The 22,225-nt window shown below is 47.2% G+C and overlaps 1 protein-coding gene across 1 annotated transcript in view; it reads right to left on the bottom strand.

The window, feature by feature from the left end:
• ANO2 (anoctamin 2) overlaps positions 1-22,225 on the bottom strand; it is a 341,480-nt gene that overhangs the window by 72,119 nt on the left and 247,136 nt on the right. The window contains exon 15 of the mRNA XM_059404945.1: positions 3,679-3,753. Coding sequence (XP_059260928.1) covers positions 3,679-3,753 — 75 coding nt within the window. The remainder of the gene's footprint in view (positions 1-3,678; positions 3,754-22,225) is intronic.

Raw genomic sequence — 22,225 nt, 5'->3', positions numbered from 1 at the left:
TGGAGGAAATATAAAGACCTTACAATGTTATTGTTTCATTACTGCCCATCCAACTTATATGCTATTATTAATGTGTACAATGTAATTCTACTTTTTTTTTTTAAATTTTAAGTAGGCTCCACACCCAGTGTGGGGCTTGAAATCACAATCCCAAGATCTATGCTCTACTGACTGAGCCAGTCAGGCACCCCTCTATCTTATTATTAACCCTATAAGACACCATCATCCTTGTTTACAGTCAAATACCACATAGGTTTTCCCACATATTTACCAATTTTTTCTTCATTCCTTCTTAAAACTGTGGTTTTCCAGATGGGATCACATTCAAAGAACATTCTTAGGATTTCTTTTAGTGAAAGATTCAGTTGGCTGCAAACCCTCAGCTTTTGTTTGGCTATAAATATCTTTATTTTACACTAATACTTCTACATTACATTTTTCTTGGGTATAGAATTCTGGGTTAGCAACTGTTTTCTTTTCAGCGCATGAAGATACACACGTCCCTGTATTCTGACTTCCAACTGCTATGTGAAATCAATGGCTGATCAAACAGTCTTCATTAAGGGTAATTTGTCTTTTGATTTTTGACTGCATTTGAGATTTTTCTTGTGTCTCATACATTCTATAGTCTCACAGAGATAGAGTCCTTTTTATTTTTCCTGCTTGAATTTCACTGGGATTCTTCAATCTCTGAATTGGAATTCTGTTAGCAGAACTAGCCAACTAGGAGACCATTAGTCAGTGTATCATTCATTACTAGTCTCACCTCTTCTTCCAGTAGTGCAATTAAATACAAGTGAAATCCTCTCACTCTATTACTTTCTATTTTGAGTTTTCAATCTTTTTTTTCTAATTTTTTCTAACCTGAATTGCAGTTCACGAATGATGCCTTCAGCTATGTCTAATTGGTTTTAAACCCATCCCTGGGGTGTGTGTGTGTGTGATATATATTATTATATGTTATATATTCACATTCATTGATATATATCCATTTCCAGAAGATTTATTAGCTGGTTTTCAAATCCTTAGGTCATTTTTAAAAGTTTCTTATTTTAGGGATACCTGGGTGGCTAAGTTGGTTAAATGTCTGCCTTCAGCTTAGATCATAGTCCCAGGGTCCTGGGATCCAGTCTTGCATCAGACTCCCTGCTCTCTGGGGAGTCTGCTTCTCCCTCTGCCTGCCACTCCTCTTGTTTGTGCATGCTCTCTCTCTCTCTCTCCTTCTCTCTCTGACAAATAAGCAAATAAAATCTTTAAAATAGTTTCTTATTCTTTGCAGATATTTTTAAACTGGGCATTTCGACCTGTGACTGAGTATTTTCCAGTATCTTTAGTCTTTGCTGTCTCTCCACACTGGTTCTCTCTCATTGTGTTTAGCTTCTGTATAATTGATTATTTTTAACTGCCTTCTCTTCTTTGACCTTAAAAAAATTCTTTTGGGGGGATTTTTTGAGGAAGAGTGTAAATCTGCCTTCCCACAGAGAGAACGTGTGCTTGCTTCTGCTGGATAACCAGAAGCATGACTTTCCCTGGCCACTTTCACAGTCTGAGCTTCCTGGATCTTCTCAAGTGAAAAACTGGGTTGGGAGTCTACGATGGGGATTGTCTATGGCCACTCCTTCAGGACAGGATTTTGTTTCCCTGTTTCCCCCTGTTCTGCTTAGAGCCAGAGCAATGTTCTCTGCAGTCCCGAAAGTGTGGGGGGTGAGTTTAGTTCTACTTCGCCTTTATTCTAAAAGTTTAGATCTAGTATAGTTCCAGGCTTAGTGAGAACTTCCTGTTAGCATCTCCACTTTGAGCCAGCCGCACCCCAATTTCTATCCTCTCTGCACCATAAAACCATAAAAACCAAAGCCCAAGTTTGCCTAGATGGGAAAATGTCCTCAAGGCAAAAGCAGTATTGATGCCAAGTATTTGTCTCCTTGGTTAGTTTCCCTTAGATGGATCTGCACTAGGAATAGCTTAGTATTCTCTACTAACTTATTAGACCCTCAAGGCTTTAAAAAGAATGAAAAATACATTCATCCATATATATTTCTTATGTTCAGCAAAATGGGATGCTACAAATATCCTAACCTACCGCTACGGGAGATAGAAGTCTATTTCACTTACCAATTTCCTTGTTTATGTACATATTTGTTATCTGTAAAATCCTTAAAGGAGAGATTATTTTATTTTCTACTCTATCCCTAATGCCTAAGAACAGTGTCGACTATATAGCTGGCACCTGTTACATATATTTTTTAAATTCCTTTTAAAAAGATTTTATATTAAATAATCTCTGCACCCAACATGGTGCTTGAACTCACGATGCCCAGATCAAGAGTCACACACTCCAGTAACTGAGCCAGCCCTCCCCCTTGAATATTTCTTGAATGAATGAACAAACTCTTTGACAACAGTATGCACATTGTGGGAGGCTCTGAAATGCTAAATTAAACTTTACATCATTCCAGCTTAACACATTGTGATTCACCACATATTCTTGAATAAATTCCGCACGCCTTGCTCTTCTTAAGCAATGAGAAGGTAAGGAATGCAAAAATCTCAGTTTTGCCAAAGCATGGCACCCGTCCCCTCTGTACTTCATCTGTGAAATGAGGCGCTGATATAAAAGGTGCCTAGGAGTCCTTCTCTTTTTAAATCTCTGAGACTAAGACATGGTTGCCGTGTTCCAGGAGCACGCCAGCTATAATCACCTCAGGTCAGGGCCAGAGGTAATGCTGGCAACGAGGTCCAGAAAATGGTTGTGATTTCAGTCCCAGAATAAGCAATCCATCCCCGACCTTTACAACTAATGTGTAGTCCTGCTTAGAAATGCTGTAAGGACACAGCTTTCCTTTGTAAAACAGAAGTTCCAGTCTTGGCTACTAGAAGGAATCTACCCATAAAGGGGGAGCAGAGGTCTCAGGAACCTGAGCTTCAGGGACAAGAAGATTTGGGGTCTCCTTGCTCTGCTCACAGTTATCTCCCCCACCCTGACTCCCAGGAATGACCTGCTACCATTTTATTAATCTGACTCGAACATGAATCCCACCCGTTCCTCATCTTCCCTGACACAGCCGAGACCCATGTGGGTCTTTTGAAAAGGCTCTTCCAAACTCTAAGGGAGAACATAGGGAAACAGACACAACTATAGGGGAGCTTAAGAATCAGGCTCACACAGAGCCCAAGCTGGCTGTCCTCTGTGGTTTCTAGGCTCTGTTCTATCCCACAAACCCTCAGGGAGAGCCGGCCCACAGCCCAAATAGGCTGCCACAATTCTGTAGCCATCTTACCTGGGCTACCTCTTCCAAGGCCTTGGTTTTTCTCAACATGGAAGACACCATCTCACAGCCCACCCCTGGAAGTTCTAACTTCAAAACCCTTGTGTGCAGGACTGGGAAGATAGAATCTCTCTACCTTCCTGTATCTGGGAAGACAGAACCCCTTCTGTAGCCATGGAAGGCCACTGACCCCCAACCCAGGTCTGAGGGAATCCCCTTTCCCTCTTCTGGTGGCTGGCACCCACAGCGCCTCACTATCAGGTAAGATCCTCCCTGTTTAGACAGGACTGTGGCTTCATCTTTCCTAGCCCCGCACTATCCCCACAGCATGCTAGAATAACACACCCATGGCGTTTGCTCTATGGGATCTACATGCATAAGTCATAGGCCGGATTTCCATCAAGAAAATTACCATGAACAAGATGGAGGCGAAGTTCATCAAGTAACCCGGGAAACGATCTTTCCAGGTCAGCTTATCTTCATCATCCTAGGGAAACAGGAGAATACAATCAGATAGCACAAACAACAGATGTATCAATTTCCCTCAAATTTGTACACATTTGCATATCCTTAATCATTCACTACTCTGAATAGGTGTCTTCCTAGTCTCTGATGCCTTACCCTTCATATCCACAACAACCCACCTAATTTTGTGATTTCTGCATAGCCTGAAAAAAACATGGTTTTTCCAAAGAGCTCAAATTTGATTCTGGCCTCAGACTGAGCTGAAGTTTGGATGATCAGCTGTGTGACCATTTCTGAGCCTCTATTCCTCATCTGTAAAACGGACACAGTCATGAAACCCATTCTGCCTACTGCAGGAGACGGTCTTATTTACATGGTTTCATTTTAATGAGAAACATGTGAGCATAATAAAGCAATGGACAAATGACAGCTAGAACCCAGCCATGGAGCAGCATCCCAAAATAAGTCATTCTTCAGATGAAATATCAATGATTCACCTTAGATCCTTGCAAGCATGCAAAGTACCTATACCTTCTTCAAAGAACCTGTATGTGTTATCTTTGTTTCCTCCACAATGACTGCATTCTCCCCTCGTCACAAAAGTAAATATTTTGAGGCAGAAGTTAGCCTGATACCTTGCAGTCAGTCTATCTGTAAACCCTAATTTTTCCGCTCACACTGGGTCCAGTTCACCCAAGCCACTGTCCTGGGACAGCCATGCCATCAACCACAGTCCTCCTTGGGTGAACTCTAGGGGCCCTCCCTGGCAGAGCAATGCCAACAAGGCACAGAAGGCAGAAACCCTTGCTCATTAGCTGCCCCTTAACTTGAGCCCAGGCACTTGATTTCTCTGAGCTGCTTTTCTATAAAGTTAGAATTGGTGCAGTTTCCTATCCACTACCAAGGTTGTGGTGAGGACCCACTGAAGCCAGCTGGCAGGAGTCCTCACGCATTTCTGTAATAAGTCTGAGTCAAACTCAGCAACTCAACAGTCCAGGGCCTCCTGCTCTGGTTTCTCTTCCCTCCTCCCCCTTCTTTCCCAACACACCTGATTTGGCTCTAGCAACAGTGCCATCTAGCCTTTAAGAGCTTGTACTGTAGGCTAAGAGCCCTCCTGGCCTGAAAGACTTTCTAAAAGCCAGTGGATGCCCACCGTGGGCAAACCTTGGGGCCACGCATGGTGGGGACACAGAAGAAAGTGGGTACGATCACTGCTCTGGGAGGGGGGCTCACAGTCTAATGAGACAGAAGGGACACCCACACCAGAAAGCTTCAGGAATCACTTGCCGTTCGAGAGAGAGGGTTATCTGGAGAGCGAACCTGTAAGCAACTTGAGAAAGGAAGGATGTGTCTTTCTCACTGCATGCTGGAACTGAGCACAGGGCTGAGCTGGCTCAATAATGAGGGTGCAAGGGAGTGTTAGGGCAGAAGTCACTCAGTGATCGGCACTGTCATTCCCAGATGACATAAGCATGCGAGACTCAGCTGTCACAGACGGCACAACAGAATCCAGGCTCTAGATTCTGAGACCAGCAGACTTTCCATCACATAGTGAGAACAGGCAATTATAGGTTGCAACCATTCTGAATAGGTGGGAGCATGTAAACTTACTTCTATCAGGATTGGAATAAGGCTCATTCATATATTAAGTCAACATGAAAAGGGAAGAGCATTCTCTTACTTATCTCCTTCAGTGTTCATTCTTAGTTGCACTCACACTGGTGAAATTGTCCTCTAAGATTTTGAGGAGGAAAACTGAGGATGAGTGGTGGGCAGTAACACTCAATAGGGATTCAGGATGGAAATATGGCAGAGCATGATGGGCTCTTCCTAAGGCACCTGCAGTGCAGGGAAGGTTTTGGTAATTCTCTTTGTTCCTTCTCTCTGGCTTAGAGGTGAGAGGTTCTGCCTTAAACCCCAGCAAACCAGTGGTGCTCAGAAATATTGGTGGTGATCCAGAGAAAATCCAATTAGAGGTTCCACTGGTCACCAGTTCCTTCCCAGTGGGGCTTCTGAGTGAGAAACAGGGCAAGGAGAGGTAGAAAAACCTATGCTCGGTCCATGGCATGGGGGAAGGGGTGAGAAAAACCAGTCAGTGAGGGTGACCTGAGGCTCAGAGTGGTCCTCAGGGCAGAGCTGGACAGTCCTGGAAGAAATGGTGGAAGGGAAGCATAAGTCAAAGAGCAGAAAATATGGCCAAGGTCAAATGGGCTCAAAGAAAGAGGTATACAGAGTGACTAATAAACCTGTGGGCAAGGTCAGGCATCTGAGATAGCCTGGGCTAAGGCTTCCTGCCTGGTCGTTGTCCATGTTCTTCAGGCGAGTGGTCAAGGGGGATAAAATGTCTGCGGACCAGCCTCTACCCTGCCATGACAACTCTGTCCTGGAGAATGAATTCTGTCTGGTTTGGTTCCTCTCAAAAGACACAGTCTGAGCACCCAGAAGGCCATGCTCTGGATACCTAAGGACATGGAGGGGAGAAGGCTCAGCCCAGCCCAGAAGGAGCTCAGGAGACCACCAAGGAATCAAAGGAAAGAATTTTCAGAGCTAATCCTGGTAAGGAACATGGTGCTACTATTTTGCATAAAAATGAAACAGCTAAAAAGCAACTGAATTGGATATCTTCTCAAAGCAGCTATTTGAGGGAAAAAGATTCATTATGATGTAGATGCTCTGATGTTTGTTGAAAAATCACCTTCCCTCTCATGTTTACCCTACTGAATTTTGGGGGGGGGGGGGTTTTTTTTTTTTTTTTTTTTTCTGAAAGTCACAGCTTCCAACATACACACAGTTCTCATACATTCAGACACTATTCAAACACAAGGGCTAAGAGAAACACAAGATTGCAGACTGTTTCCAAGCCCCCAAAAGTTCCCAGTAAAGATGTCAGTGAGTAAAGCAGACTTTATGTGTAATAACCGTCTCTGGTAGTGGAAGTTCACTAACACTGTCCACTTACTGGCACATTAAAGAGGTGAAGATTCATGGCAAAATGCCATTAATTTAAATACACTATGCAGGAAAGTCCGATCACCAACATATGGGATAAGAGAAAGAGAAGTAGGCTTGGAAGCTGAACATCTGAGTTTAACTCTTGCCTCTACTACCTCCTTGTCAAGTGATGTCAGAAAATACCCACAACCTCAGGTTCATTATCTATAAAGTCATTCTATTCTTTATTTGTAAAATACATAAAATAGTAATAGCACACAGAATTACTCTGTGTCTTATATTGATTACCAGCCTAAGGAGAGGGCCAAGCCAGTGCACCTGCACACACAGCTAAGTGAGAACTCTCAAGACCTCCCTCTCTTTTTTTTTTTTTTTTGAAGATTTTATTTATTTTTTTATTTGACAGACAGATCACAAGTAGACAGAAAGGCAGGGGGGGGGGGGGGGAGCAGGCTCCCCGCTGAGCAGACAGCAGATGTGGGGCTTGATCCCAGGACCCTGAGACCATGACCTGAGCCAAAGGCAGAGGCTTTAACCCACTGAGCCACCCAGGCATCCCTCTTTTTTTTTTTTAACCTAAGATTTTGTTTATTTATTTATTTTAGAGAGAGAGAGAAAACAAGCACACATACCAGTAGTGGGAGAGGGGGCACTGGGCAGAGGGAGAGGGAAAGGAAGAATCCCAAGCAAACTCTGCTCTGAGCACAGAGCCTGACGTGGTGCTCGAACCCATGACCCTGAGATCATACCTGAGCCAAAACCATGAGTCAGATGCTCAGTGGACAGAGCCATCCAGGCGCCATGTCTCCTTTTAACAGTGGAGGTGACAACACTTGTGCCCCCTAAGCCACAGAGGCGTTGTATGGATCACAAGTGAATGGCTGTGAGAGCTTTGGAAGCTATAAGGAGCCGTACAAAAGTAAGATCTCATCAGCTTCACGATTGTATCAAAAGCAGGTGGTTAGAAAAGCACTTAGCTAATGTCCCCATTGTTAAGAAACAAGCCTAGCTGTTGTCTGTGTCTGTCGCTTTGTCTCTGTGGTGCTGGGTCTTTGTTCCTGGACTGTGACTGCTACTTCTGCCACTTCCGGGGCTCCAAATAGCAAACAGCCCAGCGACATTCACAAAACAGCAGCAAAGTGCCCTTCTGGTCAATTGAGCAGTTGGAAACGGTAGCAGGATAGCAGGTGAGAATACTATTCAAACAAATCCTGTGGAGAGCAGCTTTGAAAAACGGCCAGTCATTCCCAAGTTGTTTTATTTTCTCATTTTTTTTTAAAGATTTTATTTATTTATTTGACAGAGAGAGATCACAAGTAGGCAGAGAGGCAGGCAGAGAGAGAGAGAGGAGGAAGCAGGCTCCCTGCTGAGCAGAGGGCCCGATGCAGGACTCGATCCCAGGACCCTGAGATCATGACCTGAGCCGAAGGCAGCGGCTTAACCCACTGAGCCACCCAGGCGCCCTTATTTTCTCATTTTTAATCAAGGTACAATTTACATATGGCAAAATTCAAGGGACGCTTGGGTGGCTCAGTTGGTTGGACGACTGCCTTCGGCTCAGGTCATGATCCCGGAGTCCAGGGATCGAGTCCCACATTGGGCTCCCAGCTCCATGCAGAGTCTGCTTCTCCCTCTGACCTTCTCCTTGCTCATGCTCTCTCTCACTGTCTCTCTCAAATAAATAAATAAAATCTTTAAAAAAAAAAAAATTCACCTTACTGGTGTGCAGTTCTGGGAGTTGTGATGAACGTACACTGTCATGTAGAAACCACAATCAAGACAAGGAGCAATTCCAAATCACTCATTAGCCACCCCCTCCAAGTCCCTTTGGAGTCTGTCCCCCAAGGCTGCAGCACCCGGCATGACCTGCCATGTGTGCCCTAAGTCTTGCTTTTCCCAGAATGCCCTGTAAGTAAACTCAGACAGTGTGGAGCCTTTCAAGCCTGCCTTCCTTCATTTGTCACAGCACAGCTGAGACTCGTCCGTGTGGCGTTCTCAGGGCTTGTTCCTGCTCATTGCTAAGTAGCATTTCACTGCATGGACATGCCATGGTCCATTTACCGAGAGGTGTCTGGGCTGTTTCCAGTTTCTTGTGATTACAAATAAAGTCATTTTAGGTCTTCGCGTACTACTTTCAGTACTAGCACTGGTTTTCATTTCACTTAGTTAAATACCAAGTTGTGGAATCGCTAAGTCATAGAGCATATCTATGTTTGATTTTGTAAGTGACTGCCAAACTTTTTTCCAAAATGACCATGTCATTCTGCATTTGCACCAGTAACGCATGAGAATTTCTTCCTCTGCTTTCTTTCTTTTCTTTAAATAAACTTTTTTATTTTAAGATTTTTATTTATTTATTTATTTGACAGAGAGAGAGAGAGAGAGAGCGCGCACAAGTAGGCAGAAAGGCAGACAGAGGGGGAGGGGAAAGCAGGCTCCCCATTGAGCAGAAAGCCCGATGCGGGGTTCGATCCCAGGACCCCGAGATCACGACCTCAGCTGAAGACAGAGGCTTAGCCCACTGAGGCATCCAAGTGCCCCTAAACTTTTTATTTTTGAAGATCTTTAGATTAACTGAAAAACTTCAAAGATGGCACAGAGTCTAGGCAAACATAATCAGTTTCCCCCATTACCCTATTAATATGGGTATATTTTTCACAACCAATGAACCCATACTGTACATTACTATTAACTAGTTTATACTTCATTTGAAGTTTCTTTATTTTTACCTAATATCCTTTTTCTGTTCCAAGGTCCCATCCAAGAGGCCATATTATTATTAATCATCATAATCTCCTTAGGCTTCTCTAGATTACAGTGGTTTCTCAGACTTTCTTGTTGTGATGACCTTTTTGGAGGAGTACTGGTCAAGTATTTTATAGAATGTTCCTTAATATAGGCTTAGCTGAAGTTTTCCTCATAATTAGATGGAAATTACAGGCTTTGGTGAGGGAACTCGAGGGTGCAGGCTCAGTGGAATGTCCCAAGCTCAAAATGTCCCAGAAGAAGAATCATCTTGCTCCAGAAACCTTCTTCTTCTCTATGTCCACTGACTCAGTAAGCTGAACCATGACCCTTTGAGCAGAAAAAGCCTGAAACTGAGGCATTCGCTTGGGCTCCTTCCTCCCCAACACTCACCGCAAGCTGCCCCAAGTGCTGTAGCATCTAGCTCCGGAAACATTCTCCTCATCTGCTCCTCCTGTCCTTTCTCCTGCTGATGCCACAGTTTAGGCCCCAAGCATCTTTGGTTTCATTACCTTCTGCTCTAACTGCTCATGGCCTTGTCTCTCCTCCTCATGGACTTCCAGCTCCAGGAGAGCAGAGGCCCTGTCTTACTTGTCTGCATGCACCTGGTGTTTAAGCAAAGCGGCAGGTACACAGTGTAGGCTGAATAAATGTTTGTGCAAACAGAGATGGGATTCAGTCCCCTTTCACTACCTAAATGAAAGCCAGAAACCGACAGGAGTTCTGCTGTGAATTTCTGGAGCCCTCCAGATACACGCTGAATAAAATAACAAGGAAAAAGACCGTTGGCATGCAGTCAGGTCTGGAGACTGGCAATCGATAAAATGGGGCCATCAAGTTGCATTTGAGAAAAGAGAAAAACAACATTCTTTGCTCATTTATCTTCCCTCTCACCCCCCTTTGCTGCTTTCTTGCTGGAGTGGGGCCTCCCAGAAGCCTGGCTGGGAGAGCCGTGGTGTGCCCAAGAACTGTGCAAGGTAGGTGAGCCTGGGCACAGCTGCCTGGGTCTGATTCCCAGCTTATACACTTACTATGGGACCACAAGCATGTGACCAGCTTCTCTACACCTCAATTCCCTCATTCCTAAACACAAGACTGAAAATACTGACAGCTGTGCAAGACTGCTTCTGGAGATGAAAGGAGGAAACAGAAGGGACTCTGCCTGGGTCTGTGCCTGGCACCCAGCTTGAACCCAGTACTTGTTACCTAATGTCATTACCATTACAGTGGCTTCACCTACCAGGGACGTTGGCTCGTTGGCTCTGGCTGGAACACATTAGGTGAAGTTTCCTTGTCAACGTAACAAAGAAACTCCAGTTCATTTTGGGCAGTGCTTTCTATAGCACAGACCCAGGGGCCACTCTTCCTGTTTCAAGACTACCCAACCATCCTGTGTGGTCTCGTTCTGCCACTCTGGTGCCACTCTGCCCTCACACAAGGCTGCTCAGAGCTCCCTGTGTTGGATGAGCCCTCAAAAAGTCTCAAAAACATTTACTCGAGGAACAGAGGTCCCACCAACTTTACCATCTTCTCTCTCTCTCTCTCAAGTTCTCTCCCCTAAAGTAGCTCCTCCTCCAGGAAGCCTTCATGGCCTGTCCAGAAGAGTGAGGCCAGCTTGGGAGTGCATGTCTCTCCTTTCGCTGAACCCAAGGGCCCCCAGACTGGTCTTGGTCCCCACAGCCCAAGCACACAGCCTCTTTGGCTGAGCCCTGTGGACTTGCCCACAACTAAGGCCCAGAGCCATCTCAAGAGTCTGGAGGTAAAAACTTTTAGGGACAGGGCCTCCATCGAGGAGAGAATTCTTGGCAAAGGAGCCAGAGGCAGTCACGTGGCCCAGCACCTAAGTCTACAGGCATGCCTGAAGCCCAGGACTGAATGCAGTATAATTTGTGGCTAAAATGGAAAACATTCTTGGATCCTCCCACTGCTTGGTTTTCCCAGCAGACGTAGAAAAACAGACTCTGGCTCCCTGTCTCCCATCCTGAGGTCAAGCCTGCTTATTCTGACCCCTCAGGCTCCCCAGACAGCTTACTGCTTCGCTTTCTCTGATTCCCGACCAACTGCCTTGGCCTTCCTGGGTTCCAGTACTAGACCAAGCGCCTCTCCCTCCCTGACCCCAGTCCCCACAGTTCCACCAGGTGCCCTGCCTGCTTTCAGAAGAGAGACAGCCCCTCCCACTCATTCTCTCAAGGGGACACCCTACTCCACTGTCCCTCTGCAGGCCTCCCTGCCTGTAAAAAGAGTAGTTTGGGCTGAAGCCCAAATTAGTACTTCCCTCCCTAGCACTACACTCCACTAGTACTCCCTCCACTAGTACTACATGTGAATCCTAAATACACAACCTCACCTAGAACATCACAGAAAGACCTTAAGCCGAATGACCATGGGCCGAGAATGTGTCTAAACCCTGTGAGTCTGGTTTTGAAAATGCTTCATGGGTGATGCCACAGAGCAGCCCCATTTGGGAAATACTGTTGTTCTTCAGGACTCACCCCTCCCTTGCTGTTTCTGCTCTGGGGCCCATATTCCTACGGCCTGCCCCTCTGTGAACAGTCTCGGAGAGGAGCTCACAGCGTGGAAGCGAGACTGGAGACCACTCCCTCACAAGCAGGGTGTCCACACAGAATCTGTCATGGCAGCCGTGCTGCTGGCCCGGCCAAGCTGCCAACTGGCTGGCAGCCACGCCCTCCCTGCCCTCCCGCAGGCTGACTATAGGGATGGAGCCAGCACCGGTCGTGCTCCAGTGCAGGGATACGTTTCAGCTCTACTACTATGCAGTGTCAGCAGCTCACAGGGTAAGAACGGCAAGAGAGAGGGGAGTACCCACTGGGCCTCAGCTGTGCTTGGGAGGCCGGCCGCTGAGACCTGGTTTGATTTCCGAACCATTTGCTTGACATGTTAGAGACGACCTAGGCGGCAGCTGACTCCCTGACTTCATTTGTAAAGTTTACGTTGCATTTGGTGGATTTGTTGAGCTTTTAAATTCCCCACTGTGTGCAGAGCAGCATCACAGGCACCATATTAGGAGACAGTCACTGCCCTCCATTCAAAACCAGAGGTGACAGCTTTCTCCATGTGAAAAAGGAAAAAAAAAGGACATTTGGAAAAGTGTTGGTGACTTTTATTGAAAGAGTGTGCCCTTAGAAAGATTCCCCAGGCAAATGAATAAATAATAAACTTTAAGGGAACTTTTTTCACTGTTTTAGTAACGTTGTCAGTTTGTTCTGGCCTCTGCCCAGGGACAGAGCTGTCGCTCTTATACTGCAGTGTGACTGTTACATTGTACACATGTAAACTAGCGTTAGTCTGGAACTAGGACTGCATGAGAAACATTCGCTCAGGAACTTGCAACAACAGTAAACTGGCAAAAAGGCACTGTAATTAACTCTTCATCATGATATCTGGTGACACTGAACTTGAGCTTGCAATGTGTGTTGGTTTGGTTTCCAAAGCTGTTAGGTAGTACACGACAGTGGTTCATTGCTATTCATTAAAAACAGGGGTCAGAACAAATGGAAAGGGACCCCAGCCAGGGAAACGGGATAAGCCAGGCAGAAGCACTCCCTTGATCTTCCTCAAACCTGGGGGCCCCAGTCAAGGGAGATGTCCTCCATCACGCTTCAGGAGAACAGTGATCTCCAGCACCAGCCCTGGCACCACTTGTGGACACACCAAGAGCCACTAGAATATACAGTCTTCAGCAATCTGTTCTAAAATTAAAAAGCGAAATAATCCATACAGGGATGTCTCCTTACGTATGAACTATAGGTGAGGGGAGATCCTGCCCCATCTGTGCACGTTTCTCCTCTGGGTTCAGTGCCCTCCATGTCCAGCGAGGCTGAGAATATCCCAGACAGAACCATAGGACCATACCAGACATCAGTGTCCGTGGCACACTGTCCGTGGCAGGCTGTCTGTGGCATGCCTCACCAGGCTTTGGCAGACAGAGGGGAGTGGAGCAAAGGAGAGGAAGGAAAGTCTATAAAGGGAGGGAAGGAAATGGAGGAGCAAGGGGGAGGATGGTTGCAGGCACAGGTAGTTTCTGCCTAACTTTCTCTGCTGCCACTGCCCCACAGGGCCCAGAATGAGGCTCCGCCCACAGAGTTACTGAGTGGATTGAGCGTGTGCAGGTCCCACCATGGGAGGGCAAACGGGGCTTCCTGAATCCAAGCAGACTCACACAGATGCTGTAGATGACTCTCACTAGGCCAGCTGGTGAGAAAGGGAAGGACCTGAGGCCCAATGCTATCAGTAGAACCCATTGCACTGCCACACTACCCAGCCCTCATCTCGTCCACATACAGACCTTGTTATCGGCCCCTTGTACTCCCCAGGCAGTACTGAGTTCAGAGGATTTATTTTTGACATGCAAGAAGGGTTATAATACATTAATAGGCTGCTGGGGTCAGGCCTCTCAGATGTCAATGATGCAGTGGCCCTACCTGCCAGACTATTGAGAGGAGGTGCTGACAAGTTCTTTTACAGTGGTTCTGTGAGCATCTTCTGTGGGCAGGGACTGTACCATGCTCTAAGATTCTCAATGTCATGACAGAGACAGATGGGTAAACAGTTACAGTGCAGTGGAGGACTTGTTGGGACGTGGCCATGACCAGGATACCATGGAAGCATTGGTGGAGGAACTCCTAACTTTTCTGTGTTCAGAAAAGACTCAGAGGAATGCATGAATGAGTGCTTGTACACACATGTGCACATACATACACATACAATCATGCTTTGTGGTATGGGGGTGCCCTAGAATAGTAACTCTGCTTAGCTAAGGTAGAGGTCCAAGACTGACTGTTCTATCCCCCCACCCCCCCACCCATCCACCCACCACTCATCCATCTACCCACCCAGCCACCCAGCCACCTAAACACGCACTCCTCTAGCCACCCAGCCACCCAGCCATCTACCTACCCATCCACCTACCCATCCACCTACCCATCCACCTACCCACCCACTCATCCATCCATCACCCATCCATCCACCTACACATCTATCCACCTAACCCCCCTTCCTTCCTTCCTTCCTTCCTTTACTATGTGCTTACTATGTTACAGGCACTTTTCAGGATTCTTTATCTATCTGATCTCACTTACTCCTCACAATAACTTTATGAGATAGGAATTATTAGACCTCATTTACACCTGAGGAAATTAGGACCCAAGAAATTAGTTACTTGACCAGGGTTACACTAGTAACCTTACTTACATTAGTAAGTCAGCAGATAATGATTTGACCTTATGCCAGTCAACAACCCATCCGCTTGCATCTTGAAGATGTTTTTTTCCCAACGGCCCTTCACCTCTGTTCTCTCCCCTGGGCTGCTGGGATCTCCATGAAACACAGAGGGTAAAGGGACTATTAGACTTCACAGAAGTGAGGGATTTGACCTGCAAGTTGGGGTTGCATGTACTTTGGAACCTTCTCATCCTGTCTCCTGACTCTGAGTCTTAAACTGTTACTGGCCCCGGGCAAGGACCCATCTTCCTGGTTACTCTAGCCTCATACCATCATAGATGTTACTGTTGGGCTGTCAGGACAGTGGCCTTGTTTCCAATGTTCAGCCTCTCTGTCCCCAACTTCAGCATTAAGGAGAAGCTCGATCTGTACTTACTTCTCAAGTTTCTCTTTCCATCCTGCTCACAGTTGTCTTCCTGAAAATGAGATAGACTGGCAGGACCAAGCCAGACGTGCACACCCGTGCCAAGAAGAGACTACTCACTGCCTCAGAAAGTGAGGCGGGGCCCTGCCTTCACCCACCTGCAGCCAAGAACCAGAAACCAAGGGTGACGCAGTGCGGTGGCCACCTGGGGGAACCCCCCCACTCTGCAGCTTGCCCCACATCCCTGTCCTCCCCTCTCCCACCCCCATCCAAGGAGTCAACACACGTCACGTCCTTGCACTCCAGGCCCTGACTCACTGCATTGTTGGGCAATGACTGCCCTGAAATCTGCAGGCTCAGCTGCTCCAAGTAGGCTCCCTGCTCTGCACCACAGGGTACAGCCACCTCACTGTGTCACAGGCTAAGGGTTTGCTTTTTTTTTTTTTTCTTTCCAGTGAGCTCAAGTCATCCCGAATGCTTAACCCCCAAGAGCGGCTAGAGTTGGCTCCCAGGTCATGCATAGGGCATCACTTTACTTAAGGAACAAAATGCACAGCTTAATATGAGAGCTTGGCCTCTCCTAACCACCCAGGGCTCTCTAGAATCCTGCGTGAACCAGATAAGAATTTACAGATGATGCATTATTTTTGATTATGTCTGATTCGAAAACAGTGAAGATTGAGGCAGAGGAAGGAAGGGAAATCTACCCTTGAACATGGCAGGTAACCTGGAAGACAGGAACCATGGCAACAAATCCCTGATAGAAACAAGAAGTCTCCTTTCTTACTCTTGCTTTCTCTCCCTTCTTCCCAACTGATTCACCATGTTGGTGAGAAATATTGCTGGGAGAGAAGGAAGGAAGACAAAGGGGAATGAAAGAGAACCACAAATTCTTCTTCCTGCCTGGGGCACCCCTGTTGACTTCTCTCCCTCCTTCTTGAGTGTGGGGAGGAAGGCATCAGGCAGCAACCCCCAGGTTGCCTTAGAGTCGAGGGCTCATCGTCCCCACTGGCCTGTGTTGAGAAAGCGCTCCTGAAGTTGGGTTCTAGGCCAGCTCTGTGATTTTTTTGCTGCATGACTATTCAGGAGCCAGAAAGAAAAATAAAATTGTTTCAATTCCTCACTAATACATTTTCCCTTGAAAAAGTAAAATGATTTTCATAACTATGCTCATTGCTATGTCCATCTTCTTTCCTCTCCCAAAGCTTTCAGCCCCCCAGCCCCCAAAGTTGACTACTGATATTTTTGCAGATGAAGAGTCTTTGATAGTTGTGTAGTAAGTAATTAACTTTAACCAAAAGGAGGACTGGCCTTTGCCCTTGGCTACTTAGGATGCCATGCCTGCTGGGAGCATCTTTGTCTGGGGGATTTGGTCATCAGACACCATAATAATGTGATTTATTTGGGCTCTTTGGGTACAAAGCATCAGTTCTACCCCTGGGCAGGTTGGAGACCATAGGTCAGCCACGTAGGTGGGTATATGATCCAGAGAATTGCCCTGATTGGCAACACTCTGTGAATTCTGTCATACATGGATGCTGAGAAAGTGACACAGTCCTGCCTGGACAGGGAGATGGAAATTCTCTGGTTGGTATTTCTTTGAACACCACCCTACATGCTTCGTCCAACGTGGACGAAGGTTTCAACCTGGTTTTTTTCTGAAATAAGTGGTGCCAGGTTTCAGTGAATTCTGAGTCTTTCCAGCAAGTCACTAAATGTAAGGGAATTACAGGAGAGCCCCTGACTTGCGATCTGTATCAGAAGTGAGGGTGGTCTGTGCAGAGTGGGCCTTCTCACTGCGCAGTTAGCTAACTCTTCACAGCTGGCCTCCACTTCCAGGGTGGATAATACTGAATAACAGATTTCTAGATGGTACCTCTGTTGGGGGAGCCATTCTTCCTTCAGTGGTTTGTGCAACTGACCTAATAAGGACTCTTAGCTTGGGATGCCTGGATGGCTTAATCAGTCAAGTGTCTATCTCCAGCTCAGGTCATGATCCAGGGTCCTGGGATCGAGCCCCACACCGGGGCCCCTGCTCCTTGGGGAGTCTGCTTCTCCATCTGCCTGCCTCTCCCCATGCTGTGCACACACTCACACATGCCCTCTGTCAAATGGATAAATAGAAAATCTTAAAAAAAAAAAAGTCTCTTAGTTCATGAAAAGATTACAGGGCTAGCCTTAAACCTAGCAGTCAACTTTTAGAACTGTAGAGCCAGCACAAATTGCCCCAGTGCCAGGCTTGCAGTTTTTGGTTGTATCAGTAATCCTTCACAGAGACAGCGTGCTTAGGAGTCCCACAGCCTCATCTTGGCAACCTCGGCATACTAAGCTTCCTGCTTTCTGCTCGGTCCAGTTATCTGTGCATCTCCATGCACAGGAGATCGCTGATCGGCCATCTCCTACTCATCTCCCACTGTCTGGAGAGCAACGCAGGAAGTGACACACAGAGAGCTGAGGAACTGAACTGGGGGTGCCGATCCCTCAGGGACAGTAAGCAGTCGTGTCCATGGACGCATGGTCCTTGAGCCCCATGAACAGGTTCTTTTTGAACTGCGAGCCCACGTCAAACATCACAGGTCTCCCGTTCCTCTCCAGGAAGATAGCCAGGAGGAAAAACCAGCATGGAGGTGGCAGCGTGGAGCAAGGCACACACGCTGGATGTGGAGACTGGAGTCCCAGTGTCAGCCTCCTAACCCTTGGGGGCTACATGACCTCATACAAGCCACTTGACCTACAATTAGGTCCTCTCACCATGGGACAGCAAGAAAGAACGTGGCATCTGCCTCCCCACCACCCCACCCTGCCGCCCACAGGTGCCAGGCGGAAATCATTCTAAAGCCCACATCGCAGATTCCACAGACATTTTGAATAATCAACTGAACTACCTGTTAGGGACCTTGAAGGTGCTTTCACACCATTGTTTCTTTCCCTTAAGTCCTCACGTTCTGGTGTTGGGGGCTACATGTGGGGAAAAAGCCACAAGTGGGGGTACAGATGACAGCAGCTGGCTGTGAGCTGGTAACTCCCAAAGCTGCATAAGAGAAGCTGAAGGTTTGCTCCACTGTCTCCTCCCTTTCTGGGCATGTAACATATGCACTTAAAACCCTCCTCTTGGCAACAGCGTGAGGCAAGTCTTCCGGGTCCCACTTTACCTGTGGAGAACCAAGGCAGAACTAAGGAAATGTGGGGTTTCCATACAGTGTTAGAGGGACAGTTGTGTCTGGGGCCACAGGTTCCTCCATCCATGCAATCTCCCCCAGCCGCAGCTCTCCAGCTCTGGGGCGGTGACTGTCCCACAAGGCCAGAACCTGCTCACTCACAACCACGCTTGCCCTCGGAAAGGGGTTCTCTGAAGGTCTAGGTTTGCTTCTAGGTTTGCTCCCACTGCAAAGGGGGGTAGAGATGAGGACAAACATCTTTGCACCTTTCTCTCCTATGCCAGGGCCCCTTTCCACCTCTCATTTAAGAAGTTCAAGGAGGGGCGCCTGGGTGGCTCAGTAGGTTGAAGCCTCTGCCTTAGGCTCAGGTCATGATCTCAGGGTCCTGGGATCGAGCCCTGCATAAGGCTCTCTGCTCAGCAGGGAGCCTGCTTCCCCTTCTCTCTCTGCCTGCTTCTCTGCATACTTGTGATCTCTGTCTGCCATATAAATAAATAAAATCTTAAAAAAAAAAAAAAGAAGAAGAAGTTCAAGGAGCACGGGGCTGCCTTGAAGTCACAATCATCATCTGCGAACATTGGTGTGAGTCCCCAAGAGCACTGAGTAGGCATCGCTAGAGGCTCCCAGAGTGTGTAGCACACAGGCCTGACTCTCAGCAACTTCCTCAAACCTGCTCATAGTCATGTTTTTAAGTCTATGCATGGACTATATAAAGAGACAAGAATATCATCAGAAGAGTCTTCACCGTCCAAAGGATTTGCTCTAGAATAGAGAGAGAACAGCCCATTTTTTTCCACAAAGGAAGGAACTATGTGTTTGCATATGAGCATGTACACGGAAGTGTGTGTATACATTTACATGCATGTGTATGTGTGTGGGGGGGGCAGAGGGGATGGATGGAGCTCAACAAAAGGAACACACTTTTCAAAAGCCCACACTAGGAACACGGTCATCTGCGATGCTAGAGCTGGCTGTGGCTTGTATCTGTTTGGAAGTTTAACCCTGGGAGCTATACAATTTTCCCTAAAAGGGAAAAACAACACAGCACAACAACAACAACAGTACTCAAAAGTGTGCAGACATAGTCAGCCATTTTCTTTCCTCTGACCATATTTTGCCAAAGCCCACATCCTAGAATTCTCTCCTCCTCCGTGACAGGAAAGTCTCAAGATGGGCTGTGTTTTCACACCCATGTTCTAACTTCTTCTCACGCTCTTGCAGCCACACATCAGTTGGCCAACCAGCAAACCCCAAGGAGCATGAGAAACACTGCCCAGTCTCCTCTCTCAGCCCTGTAGTGGGACGTGCCCTGGCACACATGTCCTGGGCATGGCACGGCCTGGATGTCTCCTCCTGGCCGGGGGCTGGAGGGACCAGCCGCTCAAGGCTGCCTCCACACTTCCTCCCTGAGTCAAGCAACTCTTCAGAGCCATGGCTGGACTCCCCACACGCTGGATTCTCTGCAGCATCTCCTGGGTTTTCACAGAACCAAGAGGTAACCAGCAGAGTAAAAAGCTAAGCCCGTGACCTCGCCGCCCATCCTCCAGTCCAAGGATATGTAAAAATGTACCACAGCCACAACACTGGGAGAAAAAGTCCAATGCAACTCTATAATTGTGGTCCATCCGCATGGCATATGCTGTGTTGTCACTGCATTCTCAGGAGGCCATTCGTGCCTCATGGTGGCCAGGACCGTGAATGGTAACAGAGGCCCAGCAATGTCCCGGGTTCTGTGCTTTTCTGAATGCTCTTGATTTAGAAAGCAGTCCTTGGGCCAAAAAATCAAGTTCTTCAGATAAATGCTGCTCTGCTCATTTTTTCTTTTTTTCCAGGTTATGTTCGGCCCAAGTGTGAATAATTCCTGGATGTCAGCTCCCTGGTGGACGGGAGCCAGCCTTCTCTAGGCGTGTGCACATATGTATGCACACGCACATGCTGAGGAAGTAAAGAAAGTAATAGAGACCCAATATATAGACAATCTCTGCCCCATGACCTGGCAGTGAGGAATAACATCCGTCTTGGACAAGAGTCTAGAACGATTTCAAAAAGCATTTCAGAGCACTTAGAAAGAGCCAGCAGTAGTGTCTTAGAGCAGATAATGCCCTAACTCCCCTTGTCTCTAGATTTCAGGAGGACTTTTTCATGAATTTAGTTTGTAAATAGGTAATGTGTCCTAGTGGCTCCAAAAGCCCAGTGTGTCCTTGGCAGGGTGAGGAGTCTCCCAGCCATCCGTGTCCACACCTGAGCGGTTCTCGCTCCTACCTCCTGCTACTCCTGATTTCCTGACTGAGCTTACAGAAGGTCTTATAAACACAGAAGCACTAATGCATGTGTGTGTTTATGAGCATTTTCTCCCCCTTGGACACAGAAGGAGGCATACAACACACCCTGTCACATACTTTCGGCGAGGCTTGAGGAAGGCTCTACCGTCTTTGTACCTCTACCGTCTTGAGAACTGGGGAGCGGATGGTACTGTGCAGTGGCTTGGACGTGGCACAGAACCAGACTCTGTGGACTTTCCATCCTGGGTCCTTCCCCACACGTCTCCCCGACCTGCTCTTTGCCCGCTGTTAGAAAAGAGACAACAGGGGGTGCCGGGGTGGCTCAGTGAGTTAAAGTCTCTGCCTTCGGCTCAGGTCATGATCCCAGGGTCCTGGGATCGAGCCCTGCACCAGGCTCTCTGCTCAGCAGGGAGCCTGCTTCCTCCTCTCTCTCTCTGCTTGCTTGTGATCTCTGTCTGTCAAATAAATAAATAAAATATTAAAAAAAAAAAAGAGAGAGAGAGAGAGAGAGAAACAACAGGCCCAATAAGGGGTCTCTTGTGCTGAGCCCATGTCACCAAACCCAGACTTAATAACTAACCCAACTCTGTGTTCAGCCTCTCCCAGAACTATGATCTGGACCAGTCAGTCTGGACTTTCCTGACCAGGACCAGCGAGCTCATCCACTTGACAGACCCCTGCCTTCCCCCGCGAAGAACATGATCTTGCTTTAAACAATCCACTCTTTGTTAGTAACTTCCTTGTTCCACGCCCTTCTGCCTATAAAAGTCTCACTTTGTCCAGCTCTTTGGAGCTCCTTTCTACCTGGTAGATTGGACCCTGCCCGATTCATGAACAAAACTAATAGGATTTTAAAAATTTACTCAGTTGACATGAGAGACTGTGGACGCTGAGAAGCAAACTGAGGGTTTTGGAGGGGAAGGGGTGGGGGCTGGGTGAGCCTGGTGGTGGGTATTAAGGAGGGCACGGACAGCATGGAGCACTGGGTGTGGCGCATAAACAATGAACCCTGGAACACTGAAGAAATAAAAAAATTTACTCGGTTGAATTTTGTTTTTTAGTACTGCGTGAGGGAGCATCTCTGAGGCACTGGCGGGCTTCTCACAAGCAGTTTGTCCTCTTACTTAAGTAGTTTAAAATCTCCCCTGGCAACCTTGCACACACCACTCATTTGCTTAGTAAACGTTTTCCTCACAGATCATGCAAAGATAAATTCTGAGCCCTTCTCTCTTCGAATGACTAAATGACCTAACTATGTGAAAGTCTCAGCCCGGTACTTGGCACATAGTAGCCACTTCATAAAATAAATATTAGTAGAATCTGATTGATTACTAAGTTCCAAATTAATGGCACCTGGAGTAAGCCTGAAGAGACAGAGAGCTGGGTCCTCTCAGAGCCAGACCAAGGACGGTTTACTTTGGTAACACAAGCCTTTCCTGAGCCAGTGGTCACTCCTACCCTCCCGCCAGAAAAGCAGAAATAATGGTTTTCTTCCTATTTCGTATTCATTTTAGGAATCACATGGATTCTAAGGGTTACCTGCTGGCAAGAGTCGGGCCCACCCCTTGACAGAGCTGAGCTGGAAGGGCATGCAGGTCAAGTGGGGGTGAAGTGGCAGCACCAGGTTTGGGGCAAGGATGAGAAATCCTCTCCCGGATTCCTTGCTGCCTCTCCTGGATCCCCAGGGACAATCATGCTCCCGGCTTCACCCCTGACCTGCCCGTGCCACCAGGACCACCAGGATCCGACAGA

This window comes from Mustela nigripes, chromosome 6 (assembly GCF_022355385.1).
Source record: "Mustela nigripes isolate SB6536 chromosome 6, MUSNIG.SB6536, whole genome shotgun sequence".
NCBI lineage: Eukaryota > Metazoa > Chordata > Mammalia > Carnivora > Mustelidae > Mustela > Mustela nigripes.
The sequence above is the reverse complement of the archived record's forward strand: the minus strand, read 5'-3'. Positions and strand labels throughout refer to the sequence as shown.